Source organism: Perca flavescens, chromosome 15 (assembly GCF_004354835.1).
Source record: "Perca flavescens isolate YP-PL-M2 chromosome 15, PFLA_1.0, whole genome shotgun sequence".
NCBI lineage: Eukaryota > Metazoa > Chordata > Actinopteri > Perciformes > Percidae > Perca > Perca flavescens.
The window spans coordinates 1760494-1785493 of NC_041345.1; the positions used below are offsets into that span (position 1 = coordinate 1760494).

General features: G+C 41.8%; 1 protein-coding gene across 2 annotated transcripts in view; it reads left to right on the top strand.

Moving 5' to 3' along the window:
• Positions 1–25000, top strand: part of LOC114568867 (mucolipin-1) — a 44623-nt gene that overhangs the window by 4333 nt on the left and 15290 nt on the right. Inside the window, exons 2-9 of one of the 2 annotated variants that reach the window (XM_028598487.1) lie at positions 2930–3207; positions 8615–8776; positions 10324–10480; positions 12578–12659; positions 13474–13570; positions 14692–14791; positions 14961–15067; positions 23810–23959. In XM_028598487.1, the coding sequence (XP_028454288.1) occupies positions 2930–3207; positions 8615–8776; positions 10324–10480; positions 12578–12659; positions 13474–13570; positions 14692–14791; positions 14961–15067; positions 23810–23959 (1133 nt within the window). Of the gene's footprint in view, positions 1–2929; positions 3208–7756; positions 7780–8614; positions 8777–10323; positions 10481–12577; positions 12660–13473; positions 13571–14691; positions 14792–14960; positions 15068–23809; positions 23960–25000 lie in introns of those variants that run through there. The other variant, XM_028598488.1, reaches the window with a different exon arrangement.

The following is a 25000-nucleotide window of genomic DNA, read 5'->3' on the forward strand; positions in this document are numbered from 1 at the left end:
ACACTTTACTTTATAAACACATTATAAACACTTTATAAACACATACACTTTACTTTATAAACACATTATAAACACTTTATAAACACATACACTACTTTATAAACACATTATAAATACATACACTACTTTATAAACACATTATAAACACTTATACACTTTACTTTATAAACACATTATGAACACTTTATAAACTACACTACTTTATAAACACTTATACACTTTACTTTATGAACACATTATGAACACTTTATAAACACATACACTTTACTTTATAAACACATTATGAACACTTTATAAACACATATACACTTTCGTTTATAAACACATATACACTTTATAAACACATATACACTTTACTTTATAAACACTTTATCAACACATATACACTTTACTTTATAAACACATTGTAAACACATATACACTTTACTTTATAAACACATTATAAACACATTATAAACACATATACACTTTACTTTATAAACACATTATAAACACATTATAAACACATATACACTTTACTTTATAAACACATTAACACATATACACTTTACTTTATAAACACATTATAAACACTTTATAACACATATACACTTTACTTTATAAACACATTATAAACACTTTATAAACACATATACACTTTACTTTATAAACACACATACACACGCATACTTTTAATGTCATAAAATAAAGACTAATGTTCTCGCCTCCAAAACTGAATCATGAATCGATACTGGAGAAGCTTACTTCCTGCTTTACAGCTGCACAGGTATGAATGAAATGCAGAGGAGGAGAAGGAGTGGTGTGTGTGTGTGTGTGTGTGTGGTGTTCGTGCGTCTGTGTGTTTGTGTGTGTGTTTGTTTGTGTGTGTGTGTGTGTGTGTGTGTGTGTGTGTGTGTGTGTGTGTGTGTGTGTTTGTTTGTGTGTGTGTGTGTGTGTGTGTGTGTACGTCTTTGTGTGAGTGTGTATGTGCGTCTGTGTGTCTGTGTGTGTGTATGCATGCATGTGTGTGTGTATGTATGTGTGTTCGTGCGTCTGTGTGTTTGTGTGTGTGTGTTTGTTTGTGTGTGTGTGTGTGTGTGTGTGTGTGTTTGTGTGTGCGTGCGTGTGCGTGTGTGTGTGTGTGTGTTTGTGGCAGATGTAAATTAGCCTAAGGCTAACTCTGGTTACAATGGTTACATTTATGTTTTAACTGCACATTGTCCCTTACAAATAAAATTGAAATTGAAACTGAAAGAGCAAAATCATCTGTAGAGTGTTTCATGTTTTTATAATTGTGCGTTTGAACTAATCGCTGGGAAACAATCAGAAAACCAGGTTTTATTTAATTTCCTTCAAAGCAGCATGAGAGTCTTTATCCCTGCTGTGGCATGGAGAGAGAGAGAGAGAGACAAGAGAGAAGGAGACAGAGAGAGAGAGAGAGAGACAGAGAGAGAGAGAGGTGCTAACGTTAGATAAAACAAAGTGGTGGAGCAAGCTAGAGAGAGGGACAGAGAGAGAGACAAGAGAGAAGGAGACATAGAGAGACACAGAGAGAGAGAGAGGTGCTAACGTTAGATAAAACAAAGAGAGAGAGAGAGAGGTGCTAACGTTAGATAAAACAAAGAGAGAGAGAGAGAGAGAGAGGTGCTAACGTTAGATAAAACAAAGAGAGAGAGAGGTGCTAACGTTAGATAAAACAAAGAGAGAGAGAGAGAGGTGCTAACGTTAGATAAAACAAAGAGAGAGAGAGAGAGAGGTGCTAACGATAAAACAAAGAGAGAGAGAGAGAGGTGCTAACGTTAGATAAAACAAAGAGAGAGAGAGAGAGGTGCTAACGTTAGATAAAACAAAGAGAGAGAGGGAGAGAGGTGCTAACGTTAGATAAAACAAAGAGAGAGAGGGAGAGAGGTGCTAACGTTAGATAAAACAAAGAGAGAGAGGGAGAGAGGTGCTAACGTTAGATAAAACAAAGAGAGAGGGAGAGAGGTGCTAACGTTAGATAAAACAAAGAGAGAGAGAGAGAGGTGCTAACGTTAACGAGATAAAACAAAGAGAGAGAGGGAGAGAGGTGCTAACGTTAGATAAAACAAAGAGAGAGAGGGGGAGAGGTTAACGATAAAAAAAAAGAGAGAGAGGGAGAGAGGTGCTAACGTTAGATAAAACAAAGAGAGAGAGGGAGAGAGGTGCTAACGTTAGATAAAACAAAGAGAGAGAGAGAGAGAGGTGCTAACGTTAGATAAAACAAAGAGAGAGAGGGAGAGAGGTGCTAACGTTAGATAAAACAAAGAGAGAGAGGGAGAGAGGTGCTAACGTTAGATAAAACAAAGAGAGAGAGGGAGAGAGGTGCTAACGTTAGATAAAACAAAGAGAGAGAGGGAGAGAGGTGCTAAAAAACAAAGAGAGAGAGAGGGATAAAACAAAGAGAGAGAGGGAGAGAGGTGCTAACGTTAGATAAAACAAAGAGAGAGAGGGAGAGAGGTGCTAACGTTAGATAAAACAAAGTGGTGGAGCGAGCTAGAGACAGAGAGGGACAGAGACAGAGAGAAGGAGACATAGAGAGAGACAGAGAGAGAGAGAGGGACAGAAAGAAGGAGACATGAGTAAGTAAGTAAGTAAAATTTATTTGTATAGCACCTTTCACAGATAAAAATCACAAAGTATTTCACAATAAAATGCAATACAACACAACACAGAAGAACATAGAGAGAGAGAGAGAGACAAAAGAGAAGGAGACATAGACATAGAGAGAGAGAGAGAGGTGCTAACGTTAGATAAACAAAGTACAATATTTACTGTATTGTGTTTTTTTTAGCTTGATTTATACCTAAAGGAACTAAAAGTCCTGATGTGTCGGACCTGTTCTGCTTCAGTTTGGACTGATTTTGAGATAACTGGAGGACCTGTTTAACATTTAATGTTCTGAAACCATGGATTTCTTTGTATCTCCCAGAAAAGGACCAGCTCCTCTCCTCCTATGCCAGCTATGGGTCCCGGGACCTTCTTGGGGGCGGGACCCCTCGTCCCACTGCTCTGGTGGGCTCTGAGTCCCTGCAGAAGCCAAGGGAAGAGGAAGAGGAAGAGGAAGAGGAGGAGGAAGAGGAAGAGGAGGCCCTGAGGAGGAATCTCAAGTATTTCTTCATGAGCCCTTGTGACAAGTATCACGCCAAGGGCCGCAAGCCTTTCAAACTCTTCTTGCAGCTGCTCAAAATCTTCATCGTGACGTTGCAGGTGGATATACACACACACACACACACACACACACACACACACACACACACACACACACACACACACACACATACACACACACACACACACACACACACACATACACACACACACACACACACACACACACACACACACACACACACACACACATACAGGCGAAGATATTTAAGGTCCCATGGCATGCTGCTTTTTGGATGCTTTTATATAGACCTTAGTGGTCCCCTAATACTGTATCTGAAGTCTCTTTTATATAGACCTTAGTGGTCCCCTAATACTGTATCTGAAGTCTCTTTTATATAGACCTTAGTGGTCCCCTAATACTGTATCTGAAGTCTCTTTTATATAGACCTTAGTGGTCCCCTAATACTGTATCTGAAGTCTCTTTTATATAGACCTTAGTGGTCCCCTAATACTGTATCTGAAGTCTCTTTTATATAGACCTTAGTGGTCCCCTAATACTGTATCTGAAGTCTCTTTTATATAGACCTTAGTGGTCCCCTAATACTGTATCTGAAGTCTCTTTTATATAGACCTTAGTGGTCCCCTAATACTGTATCTGAAGTCTCTTTTATATAGACCTTAGTGGTCCCCTAATACTGTATCTGAAGTCTCTTTTATATAGACCTTAGTGGTCCCCTAATACTGTATCTGAAGTCTCTTTTATATAGACCTTAGTGGTCCCCTAATACTGTATCTGAAGTCTCTTTTATATAGACCTTAGTGGTTCCCTAATACTGTATCTGAAGTCTCTTTTATATAGACCTTAGTGGTTCCCTAATACTGTATCTGAAGTCTCTTTTATATAGACCTTAGTGGTCCCCCTAATACTGTATCTGAAGTCTCTTTTATATAGACCTTAGTGGTCCCCTAATACTGTATCTGAAGTCTCTTTTATATAGACCTTAGTGGTCCCCTAATACTGTATCTGAAGTCTCTTTTATATAGACCTTAGTGGTCCCCTAATACTGTATCTGAAGTCTCTTTTATATAGACCTTAGTGGTCCCCTAATACTGTATCTGAAGTCTCTTTTATATAGACCTTAGTGGTTCCCTAATACTGTATCTGAAGTCTCTTTTATATAGACCTTAGTGGTCCCCCTAATACTGTATCTGAAGTCTCTTTTATATAGACCTTAGTGGTCCCCCTAATACTGTATCTGAAGTCTCTTTTATATAGACCTTAGTGGTTCCCTTAATACTGTATCTGAAGTCTCTTTTATATAGACCTTAGTGGTCCCTTAATACTGTATCTAAAGTCTCTTTTATATAGACCTTAGTGGTCCCCTAATACTGTATCTGAAGTCTCTTTTATATAGACCTTAGTGGTCCCCTAATACTGTATCTGAAGTCTCTTTTATATAGACCTTAGTGGTCCCCTAATACTGTATCTGAAGTCTCTTTTATATAGACCTTAGTGGTCCCCTAATACTGTATCTGAAGTCTCTTTTATATAGACCTTAGTGGTCCCCTAATACTGTATCTGAAGTCTCTTTTATATAGACCTTAGTGGTCCCCTAATACTGTATCTGAAGTCTCTTTTATATAGACCTTAGTGGTCCCCTAATACTGTATCTGAAGTCTCTTTTATATAGACCTTAGTGGTCCCCTAATACTGTATCTGAAGTCTCTTTTATATAGACCTTAGTGGTCCCCTAATACTGTATCTGAAGTCTCTTTTATATAGACCTTAGTGGTCCCCTAATACTGTATCTGAAGTCTCTTTTATATAGACCTTAGTGGTTCCCTAATACTGTATCTGAAGTCTCTTTTATATAGACCTTAGTGGTCCCCTAATACTGTATCTGAAGTCTCTTTTATATAGACCTTAGTGGTCCCCTAATACTGTATCTGAAGTCTCTTTTATATAGACCTTAGTGGTCCCCTAATACTGTATCTGAAGTCTCTTTTATATAGACCTTAGTGGTCCCCTAATACTGTATCTGAAGTCTCTTTTATATAGACCTTAGTGGTCCCCTAATACTGTATCTGAAGTCTCTTTTATATAGACCTTAGTGGTCCCCTAATACTGTATCTGAAGTCTCTTTTATATAGACCTTAGTGGTCCCCTAATACTGTATCTGAAGTCTCTTTTATATAGACCTTAGTGGTCCCCTAATACTGTATCTGAAGTCTCTTTTATATAGACCTTAGTGGTCCCCTAATACTGTATCTGAAGTCTCTTTTATATAGACCTTAGTGGTCCCCTAATACTGTATCTGAAGTCTCTTTTATATAGACCTTAGTGGTCCCCTAATACTGTATCTGAAGTCTCTTTTATATAGACCTTAGTGGTCCCCTAATACTGTATCTGAAGTCTCTTTTATATAGACCTTAGTGGTCCCCTAATACTGTATCTGAAGTCTCTTTTATATAGACCTTAGTGGTCCCCTAATACTGTATCTGAAGTCTCTTTTATATAGACCTTAGTGGTCCCCTAATACTGTATCTGAAGTCTCTTTTATATAGACCTTAGTGGTCCCCTAATACTGTATCTGAAGTCTCTTTTATATAGACCTTAGTGGTTCCCTAATACTGTATCTGAAGTCTCTTTTATATAGACCTTAGTGGTCCCCTAATACTGTATCTGAAGTCTCTTTTATATAGACCTTAGTGGTCCCCTAATACTGTATCTGAAGTCTCTTTTATATAGACCTTAGTGGTCCCCTAATACTGTATCTGAAGTCTCTTTTATATAGACCTTAGTGGTCCCCTAATACTGTATCTGAAGTCTCTTTTATATAGACCTTAGTGGTCCCCTAATACTGTATCTGAAGTCTCTTTTATATAGACCTTAGTGGTCCCTTAATACTGTATCTGAAGTCTCTTTTATATAGACCTTAGTGGTCCCCTAATACTGTATCTGAAGTCTCTTTTATATAGACCTTAGTGGTCCCCTAATACTGTATCTGAAGTCTCTTTTATATAGACCTTAGTGGTCCCTTAATACTGTATCTGAAGTCTCTTTTATATAGACCTTAGTGGTCCCCTAATACTGTATCTGAAGTCTCTTTTATATAGACCTTAGTGGTCCCCTAATACTGTATCTGAAGTCTCTTTTATATAGACCTTAGTGGTCCCTTAATACTGTATCTGAAGTCTCTTTTATATAGACCTTAGTGGTCCCTTAATACTGTATCTGAAGTCTCTTTTATATAGACCTTAGTCAATATAAAATGTCAAATTTAAAGGCAGAAAAGCCCCAAAAAGTAATCTTATAAATAGAGCCGAGACTTTAATGCGTTAATTAAGATTGATTAATTACAGACTTTAACGTGTTAATTAACAAAAAAAATAACACGTTAAACATTTTTTACATTACATTTACACATTACATTTTTTATATATGTCAATGCTTCAGACCTTTTATACATGTCAATGCTTCAGACCTTTTATATATGTCAATGCTTCAGACCTTTATATATGTCAATGCTTCAGACCTTTATAAATGTCAATGCTTCAGACCTTTATAAATGTCAATGCTTCAGACCTTTTATATATGTCAATGCTTCAGACCTTTATAAATGTCAATGCTTCAGACCTTTTATATATGTCGATGCTTCAGACCTTTTATATACGTCAATGCTTCAGACCTTTTATAAATGTCAATGCTTCAGACCTTTATAAATGTCAATGCTTCAGACCTTTTATAAATGTCAATGCTTCAGACCTTTTATATACGTCAATGCTTCTGACCTTTTATATACGTCAATGCTTCAGACCTTTTATATATGTCAATGCTTCAGACCTTTATATATGTCAATGCTTCAGACCTTTATAAATGTCAATGCTTCAGACCTTTATAAATGTCAATGCTTCAGACCTTTTATATATGTCAATGCTTCAGACCTTTATAAATGTCAATGCTTCAGACCTTTTATATATGTCGATGCTTCAGACCTTTTATATACGTCAATGCTTCAGACCTTTTATAAATGTCAATGCTTCAGACCTTTATAAATGTCAATGCTTCAGACCTTTTATAAATGTCAATGCTTCAGACCTTTTATATACGTCAATGCTTCTGACCTTTTATATACGTCAATGCTTCAGACCTTTTATATATGTCAATGCTTCAGACCTTTATATATGTCAATGCTTCAGACCTTTATAAATGTCAATGCTTCAGACCTTTATAAATGTCAATGCTTCAGACCTTTTATATATGTCGATGCTTCAGACCTTTTATATATGTCGATGCTTCAGACCTTTTATATACGTCGATGCTTCAGACCTTTTATATACGTTAATGCTTCAGACCTTTTATATATGTCAATGCTTCAGACAACAACAAACCACGGTGAACATGAACAAAGAAGCTGACGAGACCTCTTTGGTTGGCTCCGTGGACGGGACATTTTGTTATAAAAACGAACGGATGGAAGCGTCGATTAGAGCATGGTTGTGTGCAAACTATGCAACAAGGAATTCTCATATCACCGCAGCACATCGAGCCTCAAGTATCACCTCAACGCAAAACATTTAGCAGCTAGCGTTAGCGTTAGCCCGACTCCGAGTACAAGGACCCACACCCAACCTACAATCCACCAGATGACTGGTTTAAGGACCAGGGTAACTAAGTCTGAATGTACTTGAAAGTATTGTGTTTTACTTAAAAAAACATAGTTTACAGAAGGTCTACCTACCTATAGGCTACCTGAATTTCTGAAATGTACTATATTTCTAAATATGCTATTGCTACACTTAATGGCAAAAATTGCACTGGTCTGCTGGACTTGGTTTGAACAAAAATAAACAATATTTTGTTGCTTAAGCTTATGTATTCAGTCATTATTCAACGGTATACTAAAAATCCATGTGAAAAAAATTACTTACTCACCGTTCTCAGGTCAAATATTATGCAATTAAAATGCAATTAATTAATTACAAAGCCTCTAATTAATTAGATTAATTTTTTTAATCGAGTCCCGGCCCTACTTATAAAATAACAGCCTGTTTGTAACCAGTATGTAATAGAGATGGCCCGATACCATTTTTTGCTTCCCAATACCGATTCCGATACCTGAACTTGTGTATCGCCCGATACCGAGTACTGATCCGATACCAGTGTGTCATATATTTTATTATGTTTTAACAGCTGTATACTACTATCTCTGTATTGATGTGATATTATTTCTATCTTTGTGAAACATGAACAAACACAAACAATGAATGCCCCAGAACTTTCTTTTATTCTCCAGTTTGACAGTCAGTTATAACGGAAAAAGAACATAAATAATCTACTTTAACGTAGATTTTCTTCAGGGCTTTATTACGTGGTATCTGATCGGTGCATAAACTCCAGTACTTCCCGATACCGATACCAGCGTTTTAGGCAGTATCTCTAGTATGTAATTACTATTCTGCAGTGGTTGAAGCTCATGTGTTTGTCGTCTCCGTCTCTCAGCTGGTGCTGTTTGGACTGAGCAACCAGATGGTGGTGAACTTTAAAGACGAGAACACGGACGCATTCAAACATCTTTTCCTGAAGGGTTATACAGACCACGCTCATCAGGCCGTGCACACGCAGGACGAGCTGTACAGCCGGGTACACTTCGCCATCCAGCAGGTAACGGTTCAGCCGATTCACCCACATTACATAACACTTTTTCTCTCTCCAGTAGCATCCAACCTAGTCTATATACAGTACAGGCCAAAAGTTTGGACACACCTTCTTATTCAATGTGTTTCCTTTTCATTTTCATGACTATTTACATTGTAGATTCACACTGAAGACATCAAAATTATGAATGAACACATATGGAATTATGTACTTAACAAAAAAGTGTGAAATAACTGAAAACATGTCTTATATTTTAGATTCTTCAAAGTAGCCACCCTTTGCTTTTTTTATTAATAAGGGAAATAATTCCACTAATTAACCCTGACAAAGCACACCTGTGAAGGTAAAACCATTTCAGGTGACTACCTCATGAAGCTCATTGAGAGAACACCAAGGGTTTGCAGAGTTATCAAAAAAAGCAAAGGGTGGCTACTTTGAAGAATCTAAAATATAAGACATGTTTTCAGTTATTTCACACTTTTTTGTTAAGTACATAATTCCTTATGTGTTCATTCATAGTTTTGATGCCTTCAGTGAGAATCTACAATGTAAATAGTCATGAAAATACAAAGGAAACACATTGAATGAGAAATTGTGTCCAAACTTTTGGCCTGTACTGTATAGTAGGGCTGTCCTCGACTAAAGAAGTTCTTAGTCGACTAACACTTATAGGATTTTGTCAACTAATCGATTAGTTGATTTAATCGACAGAGCTGTGCTCTTTGAGAGGTGGTTAAGACTAGAAAAGCACAATATAAATGTAGTTAATTAACCATCTGTAAATCTGAGTTTCTCCACAATTAATCCTGCAAAAGCACCACTTTAAATCTTGTGTTTACCATAAATGTGCTCAGAAGTTGCTTGGAAATGAGTAATTAAGCATGAATAAGCATAAAAAATGACTAATCGACTAAAGAAATCTTAGTCGACTGATACCAAAACGACCGATTAGTCGACTAATCGACTAAGAGGTGGCAGCCCTAATATATAGTCTTGCTAGCCTAAGAAGAAGGCTAGACCTTTTAAAACCTCTTTGAGACCTTTCTGTTTAACCAGAACCCGCTCTGAAGTCGCTAGCACTAAACCCACCAGACTCCATTTAAAAAACAGTACTTTTAGCGTGTATAGAGCCAACATATTTTCACATGTAAATCAGTAAACTGTGTGTTTATTTCAACCCAAACTAGAGTTGTGATGGTTGGAACAGTGGAAAGGTGACCCAAAATGGCTTTTCATAGTTTTATTCTGTTTCTGTCGACTTTGAATGAAGTGTGTTTTACGATGCTAAAATTACTGTTTATTTACATGGAGTCTGGTGGCTTTAGCGAACGCAATTTGGCGGATGTTTTTAAGGTTTAAAAAAAGGATCTTAGTCTTTAACAGAAAGGTTAACCTCCTTAGAAATCCTTTCCATAATGTTGTCAGACACCTAGAATATTAATCTGAGCATGTCAGCGGCAAAACGAGCACTTTATGTAGTCAGCTAGCCCATTCAAGTCAGTGCTTGATATTTCAAATATCCTTTTTATCTGCTGCTTGTGTCTCCCCTCCAGTACATGGCTCTCCCTCGGATCTCTGTGGGCCGGTATGCGTACGTTTTGGGCGTTGGAGTGAACGGCAGCGCGCTCTCCCTCTGCCAGAGGTGCTACAGGAACGCCACCATTGACCCCGTCAACGACACCTTCCACATCGATCCCCACGTTATCACCGGTAGATTACCTTTTATCTTTCGCATATCCCTCCTCCTCTCTCTGCTATTCATTAACGATGAATCCATTTTTTTTTTTATCAACTTATTTTTGTATTGTTTTGCATGCTTTTTTGCATTACATTACATGTCATTTAGCTGACACTTTTATCCAAAGCGACTTACATTTGCTATATATGTCAGAGGTAACGCACCTCTGGAGCAACTAGGGGTTAAGTGCCTTGCTCAGGGACACATTGGTCGATGTATCGCAGTGGGAATCGAACCCTGGTCTCTCACACCAAAGGTATGTGTCATATCCACTGGGCCATCACCAATTCTTTTCTGAGGTTGTTTCACTTTGTTGGAGGTTTTTGATGCTTTTTATATGGTTGCTTTACAATGCTTTTGTTGCTATTTTTCTATGTTTTCTTTTAGGTTTTCTTTTACTTTTTTTTTAGGTTTTTGATGGGGGTTTTTTTTTATTTATTTTTTGTTCTTTTTCAAATTTTTTTGGGAGGTTTTTGTCGCTTTTTTTAAGTGATGTTCATTACATTTGTCCCTGGGTATTCAACGTAAACAGCCGTGTTATTTACTCCGTGCCGGTACTGTCTTGGCCCTTAAGGAGATGACTGAATCAGTGAGTAATTGACTACGTTTACATGCACATAATATTCTGTTTTTTGTCCTTATTCTGAAAAAGGCGCTATTCCGGCTAAGCTGTTTACACGGCTAATGAAAGTGAATATTCCTCTAATATTCCCGTTTACATATAGAGGTGCAAAATAATTAGATTTTTTAGAGTTTTCCAGAATTGGAGGACTTGTTGGACCGTGTGAACACAGCCTCCCTCTTTCATTCCTCCAACCAGCTTTTTGAAAAGGTCGGCTCATATCCAAAAACCTGTTGATATCCTAGTCTTTGATCATGTTTAACAATCACTGTGTTTCTCCTTTTTATCGGGTCTGCAGCCTTGCAAACTGTTGGCTGGTTGGTTTGTGTACAGCAACCATAGCAACGCACAGAGCTGACCATACATAAGCCTGCAGTAAAAACCCTGATTGATACACATACTCCAAGTGCGCTGTAAACATGTCCAGAGAATGCTACTAAAACCAAAATAATACCGGAATATCCCACATCTTAATTAGAAAATGCTATATTTGGAAAAAGGCCTAATTTGGAATATCCAACCCGAATATGCTGTTTACTAGCCTGACCAGCCAGCCCCATATCCAGATGTTGGGTCTGGGAATTCACCATTGGTCAGGGCTTAATCCGAGGGGCGGGACAAACGGTTGTCTTTCAAATTCCCTCTGCACCAATAGGATAGTGCTCCAACCAATCAGAGCAACGCTAGCTGATATGTTAAACTTTAAACTCCGAACACATCTTCCTTTTTTAAGAATGACTTCAGTGCCGTTCTTTGTTCTTTTCTCAAAGAAAAGCTGAACTCCAAGTCTTCCAGAAGACCTCTGTTCACCAGCAGCAGCCATAAGCCCCGCCCACCCACTCTATACACGATGTGATTGGCCTGACAAGAGTTTGGTTTTTCCAGCTCGCAAGCCAACGGAGAGTTGCTAGACTGACCCTGGCTGCAGATTACATTTGCTGCCGCTAGGGTGGGTCTAGATTTCTAGGCTAGCTGTTTACATGACCTGTATCAAATTAATTATATTGTCATATTCGGGAATAATAGCACAATATTGGTGTGCGTGTAAACATACTTGGTGTGTTGCTGTTCCACCTACTATGTCAAGACTGTGCCCTAGTTTTAAAGCCTTGAAATATTTCCTATCTCCAAAAACACAACACATAAGGTTATTTCCATTCCCTTTAGTAGCAACACACTGCCTCTGGCTTGGGAAAGGAGGTGTTTACATACACCTGCTGCTTTGGCGGCGATGACTTTTGGCAATGCATGATCCCTCTGGTGGCGAAAATAAAGTCAGACAAATTAAAATAAATCTCCTAGTGGACGATTCAGCATTTAAATGCTTTGAGGAAGTGTAGACGTGCGGTCTGCGCTTCATGTGATGAGAACAAAAGATGGTTTTAAAAAACTTCCCCTGGATATTTTGGACTTCCTCTTAAAGCTATTTTTCTGACTTCTCTTCCAGATTGCATCGGCCTGAATCCGCTGACGGACACTTCTGCTCCGGGAAACACTGACTACAAGAACTTCACTCTCAAGTTTTACAAGTCAGAGGATATTATATTATTGGTTTGTTTTTAAGACAGACAGACAGACAGACATGCATACATACATACATACATACATACATACATACATACATACATACATACATACGTACATGCACGCACACACACACACACACACACACACACACACACACACACACACACACACACACACACACATATACACACATATATACTCTATTGGTCCCCAAGAGGAAATTCAAGGTCCCAGTAGCTTAAAGACATCACACACAACATACACATACATCACAAACAACATGATAAAATAACAAATCCACATGAATAATATGGACAATAAAAGAAAAGATACTAAATAAAAATGTACTGTAGGGGAGGTATAAGCATGAGAGGCCTGCAGTGACAGGGCAGGGACTGACCCTGTGAGTCAGTCTGCATGCCAAGGTGCTCTATGAGAGTGTGTGTCATGGTGGTAGTGCAAATAAGTCCAATGGTGCAAGGATAAAGTCTAGAGACCAGCAATAAATATGGGCATTATAAGAGAATAATGTAGACATAGTAATATAAAAACTGTAGCAGTGCAAGGATAAGTCTTAAAAACAGACAGCATTGAATATGGGCATTATAAGAGAATAATGTAGACATAGTAATATAACAATTGTAGTAATAGCATTGAATATGGGCATTATAAGGGAATAAAATAGACAGTAGGATAGACACACATCAACAGTCAGTATTAGAGGTTTGAAGTAATAGCCATTGTTCGGGTATTAAGTGTTAAGTCTTTGACTCACATTGAATTTTCTTTGTCTGTCTTTCACATATTTGTGTCCAGGCTGATCAACGTAACGATTGACTTCCAGCTGAAGGCCATCAACATTCAGACCGTCCTGAACAATGAAATCCCTGACTGCTACACCTTTGCTATCACGGTGAACTATCTCTTCTGTTATTCCTGTTTGAATAAACACCCTGGCTGCATCACAGCATGGTGTAGATAGAATTCTGACCGCCCGATTTATCACAACTGTGACGTTTTGTGTTAAAATGAGCCAAAGTTTGAGATAAAAGTTAATGGGTAACATCAGTTGTTTTTTTTCTTCAACCTGGACCCTAATTTTCCCATGCATTGGTGTCTAAGTGACTAATGTAAACAAACATATTTAAAATTGGTCTAGTATTGAGTGAGAACGCTGAAACTGGCTACCTTGTACCGGGCTGCAATGTATGTATATATTTAGACAAATGGTCAATTTCCATCCACTAAAAGTTCTGTTTTGACAGGCTCAGATTATTATTCTAAGTGTCTGACAACATTATAGAAAGGATCCCTACAGAGATAGACCTTTTAGTTAAAGAGTAACCAGAAACAGCCCCAAAATCACTATCACCAAACCCACCAGACTCAATGTAAATAATCAGGACTTTTAGTGTGTATAGAGCCAGCATATCTCCACCAGACTCCATGTAAATAATCAGGACTTTTAGCGTGTATAGAGCCAGCATATCTCCACCAGACTCCATGTAAATAATCAGGACTTTTAGCGTGTATAGAGCCAGCATATCTCCACCAGACTCCATGTAAATAATCAGGACTTTTAGCGTGTATAGAGCCAGCATATCTCCACCAGACTCCATGTAAATAATCAGGACTTTTAGCGTGTATAGAGCCAGCATATCTCCACCAGACTCCATGTAAATAATCAGGACTTTTAGCGTGTATAGAGCCAGCATATCTCCACCAGACTCCATGTAAATAATCAGGACTTTTAGCGTGTATAGAGCCAGCATATTTAATAATATAACATAATAATCTGAGTCTGTCAGCAACAACAACAGAACTTTTAATGGACGGAGATTGCAGGGGCATTACATTGCAGCTTGTTTAATACTGGAATCATTTCAAAGATTGTTGTTCCCATCTGTCACTTAGACACAAAAACATGGGACAATAGGGTCCAGGTTTGAAAAAAAACAAAGTTACCCTTTAAGATAAACTGATGGAGTTGTGTAAGGAGGTTTTTATATGTACTCTGGTTCTTGTTGCTATCAGATCGTCATGGATAACAGCGTGCAGAGCGGCAAAGTGAAGATCAGTCTGCAGAACCAGGCCTCCATACATGAGTGTAAAGACCCCAACCTGTCTGGACACGGTGAGTTCACGGACACAAAAATGAGGCCCGATCTGCACTCTAGTGTGGACTAGCCAGACCCTCCTCTGCAGCGCTGTGTGTAGGAGGGTCTGGCAATGCGAGATGAGTCTGGTACTATCAACTGTGTGTATGTTTGATTGTGTGGTTTGCCTCTGCCCCCTCCCCCCAGCGGAGAGCTATGCCCGGGAGGTCCTTGACGTGCTAGTGGCGTCTGTCTGCCTGCTGTCGCTGCTGCTGTGTGGGCGCTCCATCCTCAGAGGCATCCGGCTGCAACACGTAAACCAAACATTCATGGGTTCATTAGGGCAAGAATCTGGCGATACGATACGTATCACCATACGTGGGTCACGATTCAATATATTGCAATATATTACTTTGTGTAAGGCGATATATTAGGATTCATTTAAAGTATAATTTTAGAAAAACTAATACTTGGAAAAATACATGATGTGCATAAAAGTCAAAGAAGTTTACTTTAGGTAAATAATTCAGTACACAGAAAATCAAACTGCCAGTTTGGGATTGTGGTTCCCAGGTTCTTAGTGAGCTGTTAATATGCTAAAGTAGGCCAAAGGTCAGCCATAGCTACGTTGTTAACTTCTAGCAAAACGTTAGGCACTGTTAGGCACTGCTAGGCACTGGTAGGCTCTGCTAGGCCCTGCTAGGCACTGCTAGACACTGTTAGGCCCTGCTAGGCACTGTTAGGCACTGGTAGGCTCTGCTAGGCCCTGCTAGGCACTGCTAGGCACTGTTAGGCACTGCTAGACACTGCTAGGCACTGCTAGACACTGTTAGGCACTGCTAGGCCCTGCTAGGCCCTGCTAGGCACTGCTAGGCACTGCTAGGCACTGTTAGGCACTGCTAGACACTGTTAGGCACTGCTAGGCCCTGTTAGGCCCTGCTAGGCACTGTTAGGCACTGCTAGACACTGCTAGGCCCTTCTAGGCACTGCTAGGCACTGCTAGGCACTGTTAGGCACTGCTAGACACTGCTAGGCCCTTCTAGGCACTGCTAGGCACTGCTAGGCACTGTTAGGCACTGTTAGGCACTGTTAGGCACTGCTAGGCCCTGTTAGGCACTGCTAGGCCCTGCTAGGCACTGTTGGGCACTGCTGGACACTGCTGGGCCCTGCTGGGGCACTGCTGGGCCCTGCTGGGCACTGCTAGGCACTGCTAGACACTGCTGGGCACTGCTAGGCACTGTTAGGCCCTGCTGGGCACTGTTAGGCACTGCTAGACACTGTTAGGGCACTGCTGGGCCTGCTGGGCCCTGCTAGGCACTGCTAGGCACTGTTGGGCACTGCTAGACACTGTTAGGCACTGCTGGGCCCTGCTAGGCACTGCTAGACACTGTTGGGCACTGCTGGGCTGCTGGGCCCTGCTAGGCACTGCTAGGCACTGTTAGGCACTGTTAGGCACTGCTAGTTACTGCTGGGGCACTGTTGGGCACTGCTGGGCACACTGCTGGGCACTGCTAGACACTGCTGGGCACTGCTGGGCACTGCTAGGCACTGTTAGGCACTGCTAGGGCACTGCTAGGCACTGCTAGGCACTGCTAGGCACTGCTGGGCACTGCTAGGCACTGCTAGGCACTGCTGGGCACTGCTAGGCACTGTTGGGCACTGTTGGGCACTGCTGGGCACTGCTGGGCACTGTTAAGCACTGCTAGGCACTGTTAGGCACTGCTAAGCACTGCTAAGCACTGTTGGGCACTGCTGGGCACTGCTGGACACTGTTAGGCACTGCTGGGCACTGCTGGGCACTGTTGGGCACTACTGGGCACTGATAGGCACCTTTGGGCACTGCTGGGCACTGCTAAGCTGCTGGGCACTGTTAGGCACTGCTGGGCCCTGCTAGGCACTGTTAGGCACTGCTAGACACTGTTGGGCACTGCTGGGCCCTGCTGGGGCCCTGCTGGGCACTGCTAGACACTGTTAGGCACTGCTGGGCCCTGCTAGGCACTGCTTGGCACTGTTGGGCACTGTTGGGCACTGCTGGGCCCTGCTGGGCACTGTTAGGCACTGCTAGACACTGTTAGGCACTGCTGGGCCCTGCTGGGCACTGCTGGGCACTGCTAGACACTGTTAGGGCACTGCTGGGCCCTGCTGGGCCCTGTTGGGCACTGCTAGACACTGTTAGGGCACTGCTGGGCCCTGCTGGGCCCTGCTGGGCACTGCTAGGCACTGTTGGGCACTGCTGGGCCCTGCTGGGCACTGCTGGGCACTGCTAGGCACTGTTAGGCACTGCTGGGCCCTGCTGGGCACTGTTGCTGGCACTGCTAGACACTGTTAGGGCACTGCTGGGCCCTGCTAGGCACTGTTAGGCACTGCTAGACACTGTTAGGCACTGCTAGGCCCTGCTAGGCACTGTTAGGCACTGCTAGACACTGTTAGGCACTGCTAGGCACTGCTAGGCACTGCTAGGCCCTGTTAGGCACTGCTAGGCACTGCTAGGCACTGCTAGGCACTGCTAGGCACTGCTAGACACTGTTAGGCACTGCTAGGCACTGCTAGGCACTGCTAGGCACTGCTAGGCACTGTTAGGCACTGTTAGGCACTGCTAGGCACTGCTAGGCACTGTTAGGCACTGCTAGGCACTGCTAGGCACTGCTAGGCACTGCTAGGCACTGCTAGGCACTGCTAGGCACTGCTAAGCACTGCTAGGCACCTTTAGGCACTGCTAGGCACTGCTAGGCACTGCTAAGCACTGTTAGGCACTGCTAGGCACTGTTAGGCACTGCTAGGCACTGTTAGGCACTGCTAGGCACTGTTAGGCACTACTAAGCACTGCTAAGCACTGTTAGGCACTGCTAGGCACTGCTAGACACTGTTAGGCACTGCTAGGCACTGCTAGGCACTGTTAGGCACTACTAGGCACTGCTAGGCACCTTTAGGCACTACTAGGCACTGCTAAGCATTGCTAGGCACTGTTAGGCACTGCTAGGCCCTGCTAGGCACTGTTAGGCACTGCTAGACACTGTTAGGCACTGCTAGGCCCTGCTAGGCCCTGCTAGGCACTGCTAGACACTGTTAGGCACTGCTAGGCCCTGCTAGGCACTGCTAGGCACTGTTAGGCACTGTTAGGCACTGCTAGGCCCTGCTAGGCACTGTTAGGCACTGCTAGACACTGCTAGGCCCTGCTAGGCACTGCTAGGCACTGCTAGACACTGTTAGGCACTGCTAGGCCCTGCTAGGCCCTGTTAGGCACTGCTAGACACTGTTAGGCACTGCTAGGCCCTGCTAGGCCCTGCTAGGCACTGCTAGACACTGTTAGGCACTGCTAGGCCCTGCTAGGCACTGCTAGGCACTGTTAGGCACTGTTAGGCACTGCTAGGCCCTGCTAGGCACTGTTAGGCACTGCTAGGCACTGTTAGGCACTGCTAGGCCCTGCTAGGCACTGCTAGGCACTGCTAGACACTGTTAGGCACTGCTAGGCCCTGCTAGGCACTGTTAGGCACTGCTAGACACTGTTAGGCACTGCTAGGCACTGCTAGGCACTGCTAGGCCCTGTTAGGCACTGCTAGGCCCTGCTAGGCACTGTTAGGCACTGCTAGACACTGCTAGGCCCTGCTAGGCACTGCTAGGCCCTGCTAGGCACTGCTAGGCACTGTTAGACACTGTTAGGCACTGCTAGACACTGTTAGGCACTGCTAGGCACTGCTAGGCACTGTTAGGCACTACTAGGCACTGCTAAGCACTGCTAGGCACCTTTAGGCACTGCTAGGCACTGCTAAGCACTGTTAGGCACTGCTAGGCACTGTTAGGCACTGCTAGGCACTGTTAGGCACTGCTAGGCACTGTTAGGCACTACTAGGCACTGCTAAGCACTGTTAGGCACTGCTAGGCACTGCTAGACACTGTTAGGCACTGCTAGGCACTGCTAGGCACTGTTAGGCACTACTAGGCACTGCTAGGCACCTTTAGGCACTACTAGGCACTGCTAAGCATTGCTAGGCACTGTTAGGCACTGCTAGGCCCTGCTAGGCACTGTTAGGCACTGCTAGACACTGTTAGGCACTGCTAGGCCCTGCTAGGCCCTGCTAGGCACTGCTAGACACTGTTAGGCACTGCTAGGCCCTGCTAGGCACTGCTAGGCACTGTTAGGCACTGTTAGGCACTGCTAGGCCCTGCTAGGCACTGTTAGGCACTGCTAGACACTGTTAGGCACTGCTAGGCCCTGCTAGGCACTGCTAGGCACTGCTAGACACTGTTAGGCACTGCTAGGCCCTGCTAGGCACTGTTAGGCACTGCTAGACACTGTTAGGCACTGCTAGGCACTGCTAGGCACTGCTAGGCCCTGTTAGGCACTGCTAGGCCCTGCTAGGCACTGTTAGGCACTGCTAGACACTGCTAGGCCCTGCTAGGCACTGCTAGGCACTGCTAGGCACTGTTAGACACTGTTAGGCACTGCTAGACACTGTTAGGCACTGCTAGGCCCTGCTAGGCACTGCTAGGCACTGTTAGGCACTGCTAGACACTGTTAGGCACTGCTAGACACTGCTAGGCACTGTTAGGCCCTGCTAGGCACTGTTAGGCACTGCTAGACACTGTTAGGCACTGCTAGACACTGTTAGGCACTGCTAGGCCCTGCTAGGCACTGCTAGACACTGTTAGGCACTGCTAGGCCCTGCTAGGCACTGTTAGGCACTGTTAGGCACTGCTAGGCCCTGCTAGGCACTGCTAGGCACTGTTAGGCACTGCTAGGCACTGCTAGGCACTGCTAGGCACTGTTAGGCACTGCTAGGCACTGCTAGACACTGTTAGGCACTGCTAGGCACTGCTAGGCACTGTTAGGCACTACTAGGCACTGCTAAGCATTGCTAGGCACCTTTAGGCACTGCTAGGCACTGCTGAACATTTTAGGCACCTTTAGGCACTACTAGGCACTGCTAAGCATTGCAAGGCACCTTTAGGCACTGCTAGGCACTACTAAGCACTGCCAGGCACCTTTAGGCACTGCTAGGCACTGCTAAGCATTTTAGGCACCTTTAGGCACTGCTAGCATAGCCATCTAGCGGTAGGGGGTTTACATAACCATGAACCACTGTCTTACATGAATATTTTTGCACGTAAACAAACAAAAAAAAAACGTTTTTGAAAATCGATATAGTATTGCTAAATAAAATATTGAGATACTCAAGTGTATCGGTTTTTTCTTACACCCCTATTGTTTATCTTGTGGAAATACTGCTTTACTTGGTGACAATATCATTTAGATGTTTTATATATTGTTGTCTTTTCACAACAATTACATAAACTTCCATTTCCGACAATGGACTGAAAAACTTTTTTCAATTTTTTTTAATTACCTTAAAGTTCCCACATTGTAAAAAATAAGATATACGAGTATTTTTTTTACCATAAAGCTGATCAATACAGTATATTTATACTGTGAACGTAACAACACTCTGAATCCACAGAGAAATACACACACACACATTCTGAAACTGTGCCTTTAAACGAGCCGTCAAGACTTCTGTACAGTTAGAAACCGCCCCTGCAAGGTTGTGCAGTCATTCCCCAGCTGCAATGACGGTGCAGAGACCCAGAAACGCTGACCAATCAGAGCAGACTGGGCCAAAAAGTGCCTCAGAGTGCACCAAAGGGACGCCGACTTGAGCGTACGTTCTGCACGAGACGTAATACAAAAACATTAAAACCGGAAATGACGAACGTGTCATGTGGGTCTGGCTGCTCCAGCTGACCGATAATGGCGTCTTGTTCAGAATACGATCTCGTATTTTCCAAAAATAGTTCACCGAAACGTGTTTCTGAAAACATTTTACATCAACAACAACAATGGCGCCCCCTGTTGACGCTTGTACAGACTTACGGTGGTTAACAGTGAGAAATAGAAATAAATAGACATACAGTACAGGCCAAAAGTTTGGACCCACCTTCTCATTCAATCCGTTTCCTTTTTATTAACATGACTATTTACATTGTAGATTCTCACTGAAGGCATCAAAACTATGAATGAACACATATGGAATTATGTACTTAACAAAAAAGTGTGAAATAACTGAAAACATGTCTTATATTTTAGATTCTTTTTGATAACTCTGCAAACCCTTGGTGTTCTCTCAATGAGCTTCATGAGGTAGTCACCTGAAATGGTTTTACCTTCACAGGTGTGCTTTGTCAGGGTTAATTAGTGGAATTATTTCCCTTATTAATAAAAAAAAGCAAAGGGTGGCTACTTTGAAGAATCTAAAATATAAGACATGTTTTCAGTTATTTCGCACTTTTTTGTTAAGTACATAATTCCATATGTGTTCATTCATAGTTTTGATGCCTTCAGTGAGAATCTACAATGTAAATAGTCATGAAAATAAAAAGGAAACGCATTGAATGAGAAGGTGTGTCCAAACTTTTGGCCTGTACTGTAAATAGGCAACGTAAAGTAATTCCACACATTGTAATCAAAACAATACACATACGATTGTGTACTACTACAGGTTATGTTTATTAAATGAAGCCCAAAAGATGTCGCTGACTAGAAATTGCTAATATCAGCTAGCGCTAGTTAACGTCAGCATTAGGTAGCCTAACCTAAACCCTGCCAAGGGTACAATGTTTAGCTAGCCGGCTCATGACTTTGCCTGGAACGCTACCAAGTCGTGAGTCGTGAGTTGCTAGACCCCCTGGCTGCAAAATAAATTTGCTGCTGCTAGGGTGGTCTAGATTTCTAGGCTATAAAGTCGTATGGTTTGCAGGACTTGCTGCTCTCATCTTATGATGCGTTCTTTTTATCTTGTAATCGCAACTAGTAGCTCAAGTGTGACGTCACATCCGTGTCGAATAACGAATAACCGCGGGGTTGTTGCGTTCTTTTTGTCACACAATACTACGAGTCGGAGAAAAGATGGATTTTTGTAAAATTTAGGATTCTGTTCACCCAGTTATTGACATATTACACACATATATTTCACAGTTTGATACATGAAAATTAGGTTTTGTTTAACGTTAACGTTAGGCTACTGCTCTACTTTCTGCTCCAGACTCGGCTTAAAGCCATCGTTGTCATAGCAACCGAGCATCTCTAGACAATCTCAGCTGCACAAGCTCCAAAATAACTAATCAGGCGATATTTAACTCCTAATAAGACTGTAGAGACATGTCTATAGGTAGCAGTATACAGCACTATGTTTAACTCCTAATAAGACTGTAGAGACATGTCTATAGGTAGCAGTATACAGCACTATGTTTAACTCCTAATAAGACTGTAGAGACATGTCTATAGGTAGCAGCATACAGCACTATGTTTAACTCCTAATAAGACTGTAGAGACATGTCTATAGGTAGCAGTATACAGCACTATGTTTAACTCCTAATAAGACTGTAGAGACATGCCTATAGGTAGCAGTATACAGCACTATGTTTAACTCCTAATAAGACTGTAGAGACATGTCTATAGGTAGCAGCATACAGCACTATGTTTAACTCCTAATAAGACTGTAGAGACATGTCTATAGGTAGTAGTATACAGCACTATGTTTAACTCCTAATAAGACTGTAGAGACATGTCTATAGGTAGCAGTATACAGCACTATGTTTAACTCCTAATAAGACTGTAGAGACATGTCTATAGGTAGCAGTATACAGCACTATGTTTAACTCCTAATAAGACTGTAGAGACATGTCTATAGGTAGCAGTATACAGCACTATATTTAACTCCTAATAAGACTGTAGAGACATGTCTATAGGTAGCAGTATACAGCACTATATTTAACTCCTAATAAGACTGTAGAGACATGTCTATAGGTAGCAGTATACAGCACTATGTTTAACTCCTAATAAGACTGTAGAGACATGTCTATAGGTAGTAGTATACAGCACTATGTTTAACTCCTAATAAGACTGTAGAGACATGTCTATAGGTAGTAGTATACAGCACTATGTTTAACTCCTAATAAGACTGTAGAGACATGTCTATAGGTAGTAGTATACAGCACTATGTTTAACTCCTAATAAGACTGTAGAGACATGTCTATAGGTAGCAGTATACAGCACTATGTTTAACTCCTAATAAGACTGTAGAGACATGTCTATAGGTAGCAGTATACAGCACTATGTTTAACTCCTAATAAGACTGTAGAGACATGTCTATAGGTAGCAGTATACAGCACTATGTTTAACTCCTAATAAGACTGTAGAGACATGTCTATAGGTAGCAGTATACAGCACTATGTTTAACTCCTAATAAGACTGTAGAGACATGTCTATAGGTAGCAGTATACAGCACTATATTTAACTCCTAATAAGACTGTTTAGAGACATGTCTATAGGTAGCAGTATACAGCACTATGTTTAACTCCTAATAAGACTGTAGAGACATGTCTATAGGTAGTAGTATACAGCACTATGTTTAACTCCTAATAAGACTGTAGAGACATGTCTATAGGTAGTAGTATACAGCACTATGTTTAACTCCTAATAAGACTGTAGAGACATGTCTATAGGTAGTAGTACAGCACTATGTTTAACTCCTAATACAGCACTATGTTTAACTCCTAATAAGACTGTAGAGACATGTCTATAGGTAGCAGTATACAGCACTATGTTTAACTCCTAATAAGACTGTAGAGACATGTCTATAGGTAGCAGTATACAGCACTATGTTTAACTCCTAATAAGACTGTAGAGACATGTCTATAGGTAGTAGTATACAGCACTATGTTTAACTCCTAATAAGACTGTAGAGACATGCCTATAGGTAGCAGTATACAGCACTATGTGTACCACTTCTTCATTTGGTTACAACAAAGACAAAAGTGCTTAAAATTGTAGAAAACCACAATGTTTACTACGTGTGATGCACGACGTAGCCATGTTTGAAAGTGAACTCGGGGTCCTCTGAGTTCAGATGACTTGACGAGTCGTAAATATACGACCTCGGGGGGGGGGGGGGGCTTTTTGCAACTTCCGGTTTGTGACTCCGGAAAACGACTCGTAGATCGACATCGGTGGACAAAAACAACGCACCATTATCCCCCCTCTCTCCCATCTCCCTCTCTAGGAGTACGTGCAGTTTTTCGGACGGCGCCATGGGCGCAGCGTGAGCTGGGGCGACAGGATGGAGTTCATCAACGGCTGGTACATCCTGCTCATCGTCAGCGACATGTTCACCATCATCGGCAGCATCATCAAGATCGGCATCGAGGCCAAGGTATCGGTGACTCGTCATAGCTGGGGGCGTGGCCTGTGGCGGCGTCGCCGTAGGGGGAAACAATCCTTTCCCCCATAAGCGGAGTTTGACATTCGAGCAATGGGTGGGGCAACAAAAAAAAACTCATTGTAGCAGCTGAGACCTGGGGAACACAGCAGGAGCACATATGCTAAATAAACATACAGTCCAGGCCAAAAGTTTGGACCCACCTTCTCATTCAATGTGTTTCTTTATTTTCATGACTATTTACATTGTAGATTCTCACTGAAGGCATCAAAACTATGAATGAACACATATGGAATTATGTACTTAACAAAAAAAAGTGTGAAATAACTGAAACATGTCTTATATTTTAGATTCTTCAAAGTAGCCACCTTTGCTTTTTTTTGATAACTCTGCAAACCCTTGGTGTTCTCTCAATGAGCTTCATGAGGTAGTCACCTGAAATGGTTTTACCTTCACAGGTGTGCCTTGTCAGGGTTAATTAGTGGAATTATTTCCCTTATTAATAAAAAAGCAAAGGGTGGCTACTTTGAAGAATCTAAAATATAAGACATGTTTTCAGTTATTTCACACTTTTTTGTTAAGTACATAATTCCATATGTGTTCATTCATAGTTTTGATGCCTTCAGTGAGAATCTACAATGTAAATAGTCATGAAAATAAAAAGGAAACGCATTGAATGAGAAGGTGTGTCCAAACTTTTGGCCTGTACTGTATTTATAAAATATCTGGTTATGCCAGAAGTAATTATTCCACTAATTGTTGAAACAATGCAATTACTCCGCGTTTGCTGTCCCTCTGACCGGATAACACAGCGTTAACCCAGCATGGCTACTGTAGTGGAATTAAGTCTAAAATGAGGCCCTAAGGACCTTCAAATCTGACTCCAATTTATTAATTCCCGCGCCTTCTTTCATCGGACTTGAGTTTACCAGAACACAAGGACTGAGTTAAGCAAAACTTACTGAAGTCCAGCATTTAAGTTACAACAACAACAACAACAACATCAAGTGTTAGAGTGCTGATCGGGCCGCATTT